General features: G+C 43.3%; 1 protein-coding gene across 1 annotated transcript in view; it reads left to right on the forward strand.

Annotated features, from left to right (window-relative positions):
• Positions 1 to 938: 938 nt before the first annotated feature.
• Positions 939 to 13,999, forward strand: part of mboat2a (membrane bound O-acyltransferase domain containing 2a) — a 40,754-nt gene continuing 27,693 nt past the window's right edge. The window contains exon 1 of the mRNA XM_069152315.1: positions 939 to 1,222. Within this exon, the coding sequence (XP_069008416.1) occupies positions 1,139 to 1,222 (84 nt within the window). The 5' untranslated portion in view covers positions 939 to 1,138. The remainder of the gene's footprint in view (positions 1,223 to 13,999) is intronic.

Here is a 13,999-nt window from a genome sequence, read left to right on the forward strand (position 1 = left end):
AACACATTTGGTCACTATTTACAAAGTGATGTTGATATTCTTTTTTTTTTTTTTTTTAAATGCAGCTATAAAAGGACTAGTGCAGCCAGCTCGTGCAGATGCATGCAGGCCTTGCCGTTCAAATGAATCCGACCAAATGTCCCTCTTACGTCACTCCCCCCCCCCCTCACCCCATCCCATCCCATCTCCCCTCCCCGTCCCCCCTTTTTTTTTTTAACGTGTGGAATGCTATAAACGTCAGAGGGGTGCGAGCTCCATTGTCCAGATCAAATTTAATTTGCCCTGAAGACTGTGAATCGTAACGCAGAATCCATTAACAACAGTGAGGTCGTTTAATGGATTTCATTTTCTCCATACATTGGGTCAAAAAGCGATGGTTATTACGGAGGGCTGGGCTGCCATCTCTCCACCCAGACTTCCACATTTTTTTTTTTGTCGTCAAAGGCCCTCGGTAGTCAAGATCATTCAAACCCTATTATTACCAAAAAAAAAAAAAAATAAATAAAAAAAAATAGCAACCATTGCCTCGTTCGTAGTACAAATTGAACGAGCAGTCACAATCATTTCTCTTGTCATGTAAAAATTGGCCAGAGGGATATTCATGTTTTTTTTTAAACCACGCATATGCTCGCAACGGGAGCGCCTTTTCAGTTCTTCGTCGCCAACTTCAACCGATATTTGTTGCACGTTTTACGCATAAAACGTTACCTTTAAAAAAAAAAAAAAAAAAAAAAAGAGCGCAATTTAAATACAACTTAAATACCTTAAAATAAACGCGTAGCTAAATAGTTATATATATATATAAAAAAATAAAAAATAAATAAATAAAAAGTCGCGTGCTCCTAACGGGACGTCAGACGGAAGAGAGCAGCGGAGCAGAAACGCTCTCGCCCTGGTTGTGCACTCTTTGCTGGATGTGTGCGCTGTGGATGACAAGAGTCCAGCTCGTCGCAACAACAGCAGCAGCAGCGGCGGCGGCGGAAGGTGGCGGCGGACGGGGAGGCAGAGTATTTGATCATCAACAGCAGCCCGAGGGGAGTGAAGTGAAGCCTGGGGAGGGGGGGGAGGAAGAGAAAGAGAAAGAGAAAGAGAGAGTGAAAGGATTTTTTTTTTTTTTTTTTTTGTACATCGTCCAAGCATGGCTACCCAAACGACAGCATCATGCACTGGATCCACTCTGTTGCAGCCAATCAGCGAAATTATCAATCTCCCTGTCGACCAGGTATGTGTTGGATGGAGGAAAATATCGATTCGCGGACCCGCCGAGTTGAAAAACCATATGTTTTGTCGTTGTAAGCATGCGGGCATCTGTGGATCTAACGTTTGCAGAGGCTTGATGATGCGCACCGCCATTCTTCCCAAACGTTAGCTTAGCCTTTTGTATATTGCGGATTTACTGAAAACGAAAATCACTGTTGGTGGTTCAACATCACCGACGTCCCTCCTCCCATGTCAATCTACACAGGAGCTAAATGCCCTTTTGTCTGCTCCTTTCGATGCCCGCAACCTAATCCAGTGGTTTCCAAACTGGGGTCCGAGGACTCTCAGAGATTCTTTGATCTGCCTTTCATCGGGTCGCCACTGAAAAAAAAAAAAAAAAAAAAAAATCCTCAAACACCTTTAAATATTCAACCCTAGATTAATCAACCTGTGATGACGTTTTTATTTACAAATGCTAAGAAACCGAGAAAATCTTGGCTTTTATAGTGCAAAAAAACCCCAAACAAAACAACAACCCCAACCTGAGCTGTAAAATGGATGGATCGAATATCTAATTGTGATTAAATCAGACTTTGGCATGCTTCAGTGGTCCTGTACTATTTAGTGGGGAGAAAGGCATTCATGTTACGATGAGGTAAGGTTTTATTTACTCTAGGAATCCCAGCTCATGTGTTGTTTTTTTGTTTTTTTTATACATCTGCGAACCTGAACCCGGTCCAGTCCAGAAACATGTTGTAATACTAGTCATCGCTGCTAATGAGAGTGGACATCTCACCCCTGTTAGTGAAGCACCGTGGGAATGGTCGGGTTGAGGAACCGGCTATAGGTGTGGCTTGTCTGACTGGGATTACAGGATTACATGAGGTGGTAATAGTTTTCGGAAGTGAATTTCATTACAATATATATGTGTGTATATATATATAACATTTAACAACAGTGGCATGCGTCTACATGAAGTCTGTTTCCATAATGGCAGCTTCGAGGCTCCAGAAACAGCCTGTGGTTTGTTCTTAGAGAATCCGTCCTGGCATGTCAGACATCAGTGACTCAGAGTCCAGAGATGAAAAAAAAAAAACAACACCACCCGTTTCTTCTCTTCCCTGCCATCATCTGACCACTGTGGCCTGTCTGAGGGAAAGCTGGAAGCATCCCATGCTAATCACAGTGCTTCCCTGCAACTACTCTGTGACATCACTGTTTCTACATGTGGAGATGTCACTCAGAGGCAAATAAATACCTTCCCTGTTTCAGCCCTTGTGGTTACAGGTCCTGTTTCTGGTGTGAAGCCCAAACAGCCTTCAACCGATATCCTCCCCACCCCCCCTATGCTTCTGTTGCCATCGGCGGCACAATCTCTTGTTCTTATCTCAGCACAGGGTCACCGACAGATGAACTGATTTCCTTCTCATGCCAAGCATTTTCCTGACTTTGTGTTGAACACATCTGAGATAACCAGGTTGTGTCTGGGAGGACGTTTGCTCATTTAATCTCTTGTAAAGGTTTCACATTTGAAGTCATATTAAAAAAAAAAAAAAAAAAGGGGGAGCTCCATGACTCCCTAAACTAGTTGTTTTAACATAGTAGTTAACTCTCATACACTCACTGGTGTGTGTGTGTGTGTGTGTGTGTGTGTGTGTGTGTGTGTGTGTGTGTGTTAGATAATCTCAAGTTTCACATTTCCAAATGGTACACTGTATAATTTGTAAACGTGTGTTCACGTGATCTCTGCTTCTCCATCAGCAGACCGTGCGCGCAGCTACCAAGCCATCATCATATGACTGATGTTTAACTATTTGTCTTGTTGTGGTTCAAACAATAACCCATATCTAACCATCTTTAATCCTCCATGTGGCACCGGGAATGCTGCATTGCGAGCATTGACTTGAAGCTCAGGTCTCGGGGACAAATGTGGACAGTAGTTTTTGAATCCTGCCCTGTGTCCTAAAGAAAAATGGAGTGGCGAGAGCTGCTGTGGACAGAGTGGACGTTATGTTGTTGGCTGAACGCAGTTGATATTTTGAACGTCGAATGGTGCCGTTGTGCTTTTGCGTGTGCCGATACTTTAGCTGATGTTGTCACACAATTATATTAAGAATCGCAGCCTGTCGGTGGCAAAAAATAAGCACTTTGAGCGGACGTGCGTTGACGGGATGCGATTGCCCCGAAGGACTAATTTCAATTTTATTTACAGTGCAAACTTGCCGTGGAACATGGTCCCAATACACTTAGCAATTACAGTGAATAAAATAAGACGTCACATTAAAATTATCAGTGTGGAGGAAACGTTAAAACTGGTAGACAAATGCAAGGTGAGGACAGAGAGACATTACAGCCCATTTTGCAGCTGAACCAAACCAGTTTTCTAACCGATCGTCCCCATTTGTTGCTTAGACTCGGTGTCTAAGCAACAAGTTGAAAAATACCAACGTTTCCCTTTTTAGAGGAGAAATGAGTAACAAGTGTGACCCCTCAATTTGCAATATTTAGTAAGCTTACAGTTTTGCATTGGAAAAATTACTCCATTTAATGAGCTACATTGCCAATACTGATCATTAGCCTGACACTGGGACGGCAGTCATTGAATACTTTGGTGCCTTTTCCAGGCCCTTTGCCTCGCATTGGTGTAGTCGGGGGAAGTCCAGACATTGCGAAGCAGGAAATGAGCAGCAACCCTGGTTGTGCATGTATTTGTTTATTGAAATATTGGTGGTGACTGCGGGGAGTTGGGCGCCTCGGGCTTGACTCGGTTGTCTCTCCGTATCGGAATGACCACTGGCCGAGTGAGGGAGAACAACATTGCACAAATAGGACAGACAATCATGGACTACTGTGGCTCATGCTGCTTTGCCGGACAGGTGTCACACTTGTTTGTTAGCCTCCTGCCAACTAGGTGCTTTATCGTGCCAGGGCCGCTGTCAACAACACGGAGATCAATAACGGACGCTCGGATACAGTACGAGCCGTGCGGACATCGATGATGGTTTCATGGAGGCTGTTGTAGCGCGGCGCCTCACCCGGACTGTATGTATGGCATAGGAGAGACGTGGATCTTCGCTGGCCGGTGTCCGAGCTGTAACGGGAGCTGTGAAATCTGCACTGACAAACTTTTCTCCCGTTCTCTCCCTTTATCACACACAGCCTCTGTCAGCAACATGCAGATACTACTTTGAATAAGACCTCCTACTGCATTTTTTTTTTTTTTTTGTATGCCCACACAAACACTGTTCACCCACTCAGAGACTTCTGATATGAAAAATGTGTTTTATTTTATGCTCACAATTACACGTCTTGATCTCAAGCAGTGTCTGCCCCAGATTGCTTGTTGTATGTCTTGTAGAGTGAAGCCAATATGCAGTTATGAAATGATGCTCTTCGTCATGAAGGCAGTGACCTGACAGTGTTCATTAAGAAAAGCCTCGACATTTTACCGCTACCTCATCTGGCATCGAGTTCAATTATCCACCTGTTCAGCTTTTGCTTCAAACTTCTTGCGTCCCGATTCCAAGCCGGCAGTTCTGTCAGGAAGAAGGTCTCGAAACAAGAAAAGATGTTTAAGACAAGTTCTGCTTTAGATCACCGCGTCGCACACTTACAGACTTGCGCTGCTGTTTTTTAACTACAGATGTAGTGCACTGCTCTTTCTGACTCCCTGTAGCTCTGGATATTAAGCATTCGCACGAGCACAGAAGAGCTGCCTTGCTGATCAGCTAAAGTTTTCAGGGGTAGCGGTTAAATGAATCGGGTCCGATCTCTTTTGGTGACCGTTTGCGGGTCCAGTCGCGGCATCACATGGCACAATATACCGTTTCAGATAAAAAAAAATTTAGAAACCATTTCACACAACCTCCCAACTGCCTTGCCGCCATCGTCAAGTCACGGTGGGATCTATATGTGCTTCGTCTAGCTTGGTGACAGAAAAACAAAACGTGGAAGGAATCATACGATCCGTTTGTACGTCTCCATGCCGGAAAATACCTTATTACCTTCTAAATTTCAGTTATTTAATCCTTTTGGTGACGCTTGCTCTCTGATTTCCTCTGAGAAGCGACTTTCAGAACTCACCAGATTGTAGCTTCAGCTGTGAAGCTCCTTCCACTGCTGCAGCTGTTTCAATATGCAGCAGCTGGAGTCCTGCTGCATCTCTCTTCTTGCTCGTCCACATATATACAATGAACCTTGCCAACTTGTGCAGCTCTTGATTGTCTTCCATACTAACATAGAGTGTTACTGGTCCCACTGTTTGGGTTTCATACAGATTAAAACTAAAGGGCGGTTATGTTTTGCGTCACTGATGTTCTTCTGTCAGCGTGTTGTTTTCACATCAGACGCTTTGTTTCAATGCGACTTCGCTTTATAAAGGTTACTTGTGCTTGCTTTCGGAGGTCTGATGTCACTGCTGTTTGCACCTGTGCAGGTCTGCAGGATGCCTCTGAGGAGCGTGACGGTGTGGAAATTTCCATTTGCACAGTGTTGTGCTTGGTAGATTATTTGCACATAAACCTGCTGTCACCGTAGACTGGATCGTAAAGTGGAAGTAGCGTCCGGGTCTGAAAAGTGAAGCCTATGTGGAAGTGCCAAAGTGCAATACCACTGAGGGCCACCCGAGGCTGGCTCTAATGGGCCCCCATTCAACTTCTCTCCTGAAATACAAAGTCAATAATAGTGTCGTGTACTAAATTAGTTACTTCTGATTCATTTTCTAGCGTCCATCTAAAAATGATCCCATAATTAATACAGAGACACGACGTCTGACGGCTGACACGTTTCTCTCTTTTGTGGATTGGTTTAATGGCAACGAAAACACAAGTTCCCCACCTTTTTGCTGTTTCATGTTAGCAAAGTGTTCACACTGTAGCCTGTGCAGCTACAGCCCATCGGCCACTTCGGTGTCTGATGTAAAGAGGCTGATGTTTAGGCAGCGCCTCAGAGAGCAGTATTGGTGCTGTTGTGTGTCCTGTACTCACAAAAGGCCCCAGCTGTACAATCAGTCTTCTGTTTATGCAACATATTGGATCGCAGTTTGTCACAGTCAACGTCCATGTCTATTGTCACAGTGACAAACCTCCTTTTGTTGTTGCTGCTGAATTTCCTACCAGGCTTTTGTACTGTAGGCCTCTGACTGAGCCCACAGTGCCAAGGGTTGGATTTCCAGCTTTCTTTCTTAGCCACTGAATATTGGATAAGGGATTGGTCAAAATCGGTTGAACTGAGGTTTGAAAGCAGACTAGAGTAGTCATGTGTCCCTCAAATTTATAATATCTTCTTGTGTGTTATTCTCACCAGCCCTCATGCTAACATTTGCTTCTTTCTGTGTATTTTTGCGGTGATGGCTGGGTTTTCGGTGAGCTGTGCCTGAAGACTCTCAAGCTGACTTTCTTGTAAGGTCTCCTGCCACCGGCCGAGTCCCCAAAGCCTCCGGCTTGGGACTTCCAGTCCTTCTTTTAAGACCTCTTTCCTTACCCTCTCTTTGTCTTTAATTGGCTGCCCTCTTGAGAGCGTTATCCCTTCAATTGATTTCCTTCCCTCAGCTCTCCATAATGGAGTGCTACTGGCTGCTGCCACTATTATGGTGCATAATCAACTAGGCGAGCAGGTGTGATTCCTCCTGGGGAACATGAGGAGGCTTGACTGCGGTGCTAACATGACTGGTTGGTTGATAACAGGCAAAACAGCGATGGGAACAAACAGGCAGGAATTCATGAAGCTGGCTAGACTTTATGATTATATGTTTAATGACGCTTGGCTGTTTGTAATGGTAAAATATAATCCAGAGAAGTGGAGGAACTGAGTATGAAGGTCACTGCTTAAGTTTATCCAGCACAAACAGCATTGTGTAATACTTGATTTTGGATGATGATAAATTCTCTATTGATCTGATAATATTTAATATACATATTATCAGAGGAGATGACTTTGCTTTAGGTTAGACTGATAACTTCTCCTCTTGTGGCTCTTTGAATTTTCGTAATATTTTATCATTATTTGATCATCGCCAAAGTCATCAATGCGTCACATCCGGGCCAGCCTCTGTTTCAGTCTCCGCAACTCAATGCAATGCTTGACACTTTGAATATTCCAAATATCAGAAAATTTAACAGCCTCTTTAATCATTCCACCAACTTTTTAATTGGAATGTGAACTACTATCAAACTATAGAAATGTCTCTTCGACTGACGTCATCTCTCTTCCTGTCTGGTCTTCTCCAGTATTTCTCTGCTTGTGTGGTCTCTCTGAGTCGTCTCCCTCTCCATGAGGCTAATCCCATCCTCTTCCTCTCTCATCTCCGGTCTCCTCTTCTTGTCCTGCATGCATCTCTTCCCATCCCAAAGCCGTGTCAGTGAAGAAAGTCAACACAGGCTCGATCCGTGTTTGCAGGATAGTCTTGCGGTGAAAATTTGAAGACGGGGAATCCTCATTTTAACAAACATTTCAACCCTTTGCAGAAAACTGAATCCAAAGAAAAACATTTTGACTTTCTTTAAAAGTTTTTCATGGATGAGTAAAATGAATCCGTGAAACAGAGCTTTTCGTCAGATGATGTCTGAATGTAGGATCATTAGTATTGATCTATAAACAATCAGATAGTAAACTTTTCTACGACCAATATCAGGCTCCGGCAGACTCGGCTATACACTAATATAATTAGGGAAACGCTATGCTGAGTCAACCACAAGATCATTCACTCGACCAATTGTAAAGCAGTTACACCAGTGATCAGATCACAGACTGTATAACAGTCAGTTATCTCGGCCTTGTAAACTATCTTTGCTGCATCAAAGCGGAGTTATTTCAGGCAATTATTTCACGACTTTTATTATACACACCTTGGCAAAAATAGCGAAGTACGGACCTCAGTGATTTTAGCTATGCTCAAAAGATAACACAAATGAGCTGAAACACTGGTAGAGAGATGTCCCTACCGTCCAAATGCAAACCTACGCTGAAGGTCTGAAACCATTTCCACCATTGAGTCTTCTCGTTCCATGTCTGACTCACTCGCCTCTTCCGTCAAAGCTCTGATGCAACCCTAGATATTTGTCCATTAGTCATTACAAGTGCTTTTGTTGATTCAGGAGCAGAACCTGGAGGCTCCCCTTTCTCTTCAGCTCTGTGTATTTACCACGTACTTGTCTCCTACATTGTTAGGGTTGAAGTATGGTGATGATTGCCGTGGGTGTATTTCCTACAAACAATAAAAGCAGTCATGGTGTTGCAAAGCCAATCTGCTAAAAGCATCAATCAAACTACATATAAGCCCCTTTTTTTTATGTTAGCAGAGTGAAGGAAAAGAAAATATAGATAAGCAGGCAAATCTGTGCAGCTGTCATTGCTCTTCACTCTGAAGTGTTCGAAGTGGCCACAAAAGCGGATGTCCACATGGCTGTACTAACTCATTAGTTCCGTTGGTAACGGTGCGCTGTTATGAGGGCGGATCGGGTTTCTGCTCTAAAGAAGCCTACACTGTCGGGTGTGGAGCACCGATTTAATGTTTGCATGGCAAAGTACATATTCAGAACATATTTTCACTTTAGCAGCTTCAAATTACAGGCCAAGCACCATGAATTTGTAGACGGTAAACGCTTTCAAACAAGCCCCAGCTTAGAAGCTTGGCTCTCACTTCAGTAGGTGTGAAGGTGTGTTGCAGTTTGACACGTTTCAGCCTTTGCTTTTGGTTTCACGTCGGATCGGTAGCATCTCCCCCAACATGAAGCCGAAGCATGTAAATTCTTGACAGTTATGTGCAGCAGCTGTTCACGTCTGCTTTATTCACCGCTCTTCGACAGGAGTCCAATGGGCTGCATCCAATATAAATGAGAGGACATGAATATTTATCAGTGCGACTTTGCACTGTCACTTGTAACTCACCCGAGATAAGTCGGTGAGGGCGTCCGGCTGATTCACCTTCACCAGAACAGACGGACTCTGTCACATTCACCAAGCCACAGTCACCTCACCCCTAAGTGGCTCTACGCTCCAATAGATAGTCAATGCGAGTATTGATCGTTCTTAAAGTACAAGTTGCGCTGTCATCTGAAAAGTTGGGCTACTAAATGTGGAATTGATCCACAGTGTTCACTCCTCAGAACCTTCTGCCATTGATTTCCTGCTACAGATGGTGGTAAAATCTGTGCTTAAAGTGGTATACCACCCAATTTAATGACATACACGAGTTCTCTCTGTAACTTGAGTGATATTCGGTCCACAAAAAAAACACAAAAAAAACCAAGGCAGTGCAGGTCTAGCTGTATAACTCTGTTCTAACACAGGCAATTCATAGTGGTTTGTATAAGACAAAGAAAACAACATTCACAAACACAGTAAAATTAGATTACAATGAAATGGGAACAAGCTGGGGGATTGTGGAGCTCTCTGTGAAGACTTGATTCGATTCTACACATGAATAACTCATTTCAGGTTTGAAACAAATTATGTGACAAATCTGGAGTGGGTGTGTTTTGTCAGGACCTTGTTGGCACCCTGCTGTGAAAAGGTTGATTCTTTCTTTTGTCAAAACAACATGCACATGAGTTTAGTGAGATCCATCTGGCTCATACCCTGCAGAAACACCGAGAAATGTAGTGATTTTCCTTTAGGGCCAAATCTCCCACCTCTGCTCTTCAGTTTGACTGCCACACTTCCTCTCTGAGGTGTCAAAGAGAGAGAGTGAGAAAGAGATCAAAAACTTTCTCTATTTAATTTTTAGAACGAGCTCATACACCCACAAACAAACTGTGTGTGTGTTTCACTCATAAAATGTAATATGGCTTCAGATGAAATGTCTTCCACTGGCCATCAGGGAAGTTGATGTTTTGTAGTAGTGGAATAGCTGAGCATTGTTGGAGTAGTAAAACAATCACATTCACCCAGCCTGCAATTGTCAGTTACTTAACCTGCTTATAATTAGCTTAGCATCTACAGTCTTTTGTAACTTTACAGAAAAACCTGCCTTTTGTGCCATATTTAGTCCAGCGGGACGGTGAGGTTAGCCATTTATTTGGTGTCTTTTTGTCGTCTTTTATAAACCCTGAATGCTCTGCTGTCGTAGTGAAGACTTGGCTGCAGATTCTTGCCAGAGTGCGAAGTGATTTAGAAAGATCGGTTGTCTTCCTCACGCTAAGCACACCGTTGAGAACGTTTGCATATACGGTGCTCGTATCATAGCAACTGTCTTCTGTCTTTTTTCAGCTTTCTTGGTAGTAATTCTGCCTCCTCTCTGGAATCGATGCCAATTCCCCCTTTTTTTTTTTTTTTTTACAAACTATTGTTACAGAGTTGTAGGTTTAGGTACATGAGCACATATTAACTGACCACACCAGTAAAACGTAGGTGCTGCTTTTTATGACTTATGGCTGGTTAGGTCCATTTAACACTTCACACGGATCCTCACTGAACTAATGAGCAAACAAAGGGCCTTGTGTAACACTGATAATGTTGACCTAAAGGTGAAAAGGGCAGAGTTAAGCCTTTCGAAGGGATGTAGGGTGTTTGTATTGTTAATGATTGTGGCTTTTGAAAGACTAAAGCATACTGTGCTGCATATTATTGGTCCAATAGGTCTAGTGTCGTTCTCCTAAAGGGACGTACAGGCAGTTGTTGCAGAGCTGTTTTACCGGACAAAACCTTCTCTGTCAAACTTGTCAAGCTCCTTTGAATGTAATTGAAAGTTCTGTAATAGTTCTCAGAGGGCTCAGTATTCATTATGACGGTTTATATTTTTGTCGGGAGTCTTTGCCTCTGGTTGTAGATCACAGAGCAACAGGAGGGGATCCCGTAGTGAGGGGACAAAATGTTCCAAGATGATTGATTTCCTTTTTCTTATATAAGGAGGAAGGCCTTGTGTCCACAAAGCCCCTCACATTCATACGAATCAAAGAAGCGAAGGCCACCTTCGCATGTGGAGATATAAGAGATCAGATCAAGTTTTACTGCGTCATTGCGACAGGACTGATCACACATGGCAACATCTCAACAATAAAGTTTGGTTGGAGGCCTGAGATATTACTGGCTGTTCCTCATGAGTAAGTCCCTCAGCAGCTGAATGAAACCAGGTGAGCTGAGCGGGCAGGAGCCCAGCAGTTTTTGTCCTGGGGTGAAACAATATGAGACAAGACTCTTGACTCGCTGCGTTTTTAGCTGCATTGGAATGATCTCTTAACACTACATCCATTTCACACAAAAAACAACAACAGATCTTTAAGTAATTTTAGACACGTGTAACAGCGACTGTAAACATCAGGCTTTGGAGTCAGACCCTCAAGTAATAAGCAACAAGTTCTTTCAAGAATCACAACTCGGCAGCTATAATAAATTGGAGAGAATTGTGTAAAATAACATTCACTTTAGTTAAAGAAATATGAATATAGATCCATTAAGAAGTAAAACCAGGTCAAATGAAATCAAATTAAATTTAGGGCCAGACTAAAAAGGTAGGTCTTGATTTTTAAAAGTATATCAACACTTTCTATGGAAGTACTTCGAAAAAGTATCTGTCTAAAGGAAGTCATAAATCAAATGGCTGCGGGTGAGACATGCATCTACAGGCAGCAGGAATATATTTAATCACAGTCACCAGTAATCTTACCTGCTACAAAGAGATGTGTCAGTGTAGAGCAAATAGCTTCTGTCAAATGTTTTCTGTTACTCACAGTCTCTGTAATGAACACAGTAAAACTCTTGGATGAAATATATAACTGGCAGCTTTTTGCAGGGAGTTGCACATATCAAATGAGAGTACATGTTGTCAATAAAGCTCACAGAGAAATGAACAAGGACAGTCAAAGAATAAAGAGTAAAGAAGGAGCCTTAGAGAGAGACATGTCTGCACTCAAAAACAATATTTGCAAGCCTCTCCCTGGACTTTTTCTTTATGGAACATTGTATTATATATATATATATATATACACCGAATTTTTCTTCCCTCTACTGATTGTACTGACATGTGGTGTTCACACATGCCTGGCCCGAGTCCTTAACGTCAAGGTGACTCAAGGTCGATACACCTCGATGTGGTGACATGATTTCACCATTTGAGCACCAAGATGCCTTCTGAAGGCACAGATGACATTTGTAACCGAAAGCAGCCCTGTGGTGTTTGCTGGGGACAGATTCCAGTGTTTGAAGAGAAGAGAGACACACACACACACACACACACACACACACACACACACACACACACACACACACACACACACACACACACACACACACACACACACACACACACGTATATTGTGAGCATGGTTCTGGCCCAGTGCTGCTGCTTGCCTTGTGGGGAATGGCTGATTGTTTGGCTATTAATAGCCAGCCTGACCGGAGAGCCTGACTTGTGGATCAGCTCAGAGAGGAGAGCGCCACACTGCAGGCTTTAACACTCCTGTGTGTCCGATGTGCGAGTGTGTGCATCGGTGCGCTGTCTTTGGGCTGCTGTCATCCACATGGTAATTTTCGTATTATTTGCAACTTCACAACAACTACTAGTTCAACAGAACTTCTAATTCAGCCTCAGGTTGGCTGCATCTTAAAAGGTGGGCTTGGTTCGGTATATTGAGGCCTGTATCCTGTCTCTTTTTGCTGTGAGACTCGTGACTTGACTGGAGGTGAAGAGCTTGTCCAAGAGTCAAACTTTTCTCTCTTTTGTGTGTTACTGCCAGTGGCACAAAACAAGTCAGGGATTTGTTCTGTTGAAGGAAAGAACAAGAATTCAGTTGTTCCCTAACTGTCAGCAGGATCTTGTTGCACACAAAAGACAGTTTGTCTCCAGGAGCCATGACTAATTGTGCTGCATTTATTGGCGAAGACTAAAGCAGTCATGACATTGTGTGTGTCTTTGTCTGGAAGCAGCGACCATGCGGACATGCACAGGTGTTGGTTTGCATTCGTGTTTGCATGTGTGAGCACACTGGCACACATTTCTCCGCTGTCATTTTCCTCCGGCCAAGAATAGGGCTGAATGGCAGAGGGTGGAGCAGCATGGCATTCTGCAAGTGCCTTTTCTCACTCAATTGGAAACTTACTGTCTCATAGACAACATAGGGAAAAGTTTCTGTCATATTCTGTGCAATATTTTGCACATTCCTTGCCTTTTCCTGCCTATTTTTGATAAAAAAAACAAAAAAAAACAAACTAATTTCCCACCTTTCTATTTCTTGCTGTTCTGTGCGTCATCTCCACCATTAATAACATTTTACAAACACTCTTATCATCAGCTGTTTTTAAGCCCCTGTGGGAATTAAACATCAGAGCTCTTTCCAGCACTCACCTAACATGAAAGTGCTGCTAACTGCTGTGCTATAGTAAAGAGGATCAGAACAGTATATGTGCAGTAGATCGTATATGCACCACAGACACTTTTAGCTACATTCAACTACAGACTGAGACACTAGTTGAGTTTAACTTGGAGGCTTTGATTCCCTCCCTGCTCTCTGGCAGCAGCGGCATTATTCTGCATGAGTCATTGTGGACTACAGCTGATGGAAATAGAATGAGACTGTGCAGAGCAGCACTGTAGCGTCACAGCGGCTGCACGGGTGGAGGAGTGTTGTGGGGGGGTGGGGGGTTTGGGGGGTGCTGACTTAATGACATGGAAAAAAAAAAAAGGGGGATTTATGCTAATGACTGTCTAAATTTATCTCGCTCACTCACTCACTCACTCACTCACACACACACACACACACACACACACACACAAACAGATGCACACATCCGTGCATAGACAGGAGCCCACCAGTCACAGTGAGTGAGTTTGGGATAGGGAGGCATTTACTGCTCTTTGCAGAAA

This window comes from Embiotoca jacksoni, unplaced genomic scaffold, assembly GCF_022577435.1.
Source record: "Embiotoca jacksoni isolate LCO1_2020_lvr unplaced genomic scaffold, fEmbJac1.0.p SCAF_18, whole genome shotgun sequence".
Taxonomy (NCBI): domain Eukaryota; kingdom Metazoa; phylum Chordata; class Actinopteri; family Embiotocidae; genus Embiotoca; species Embiotoca jacksoni.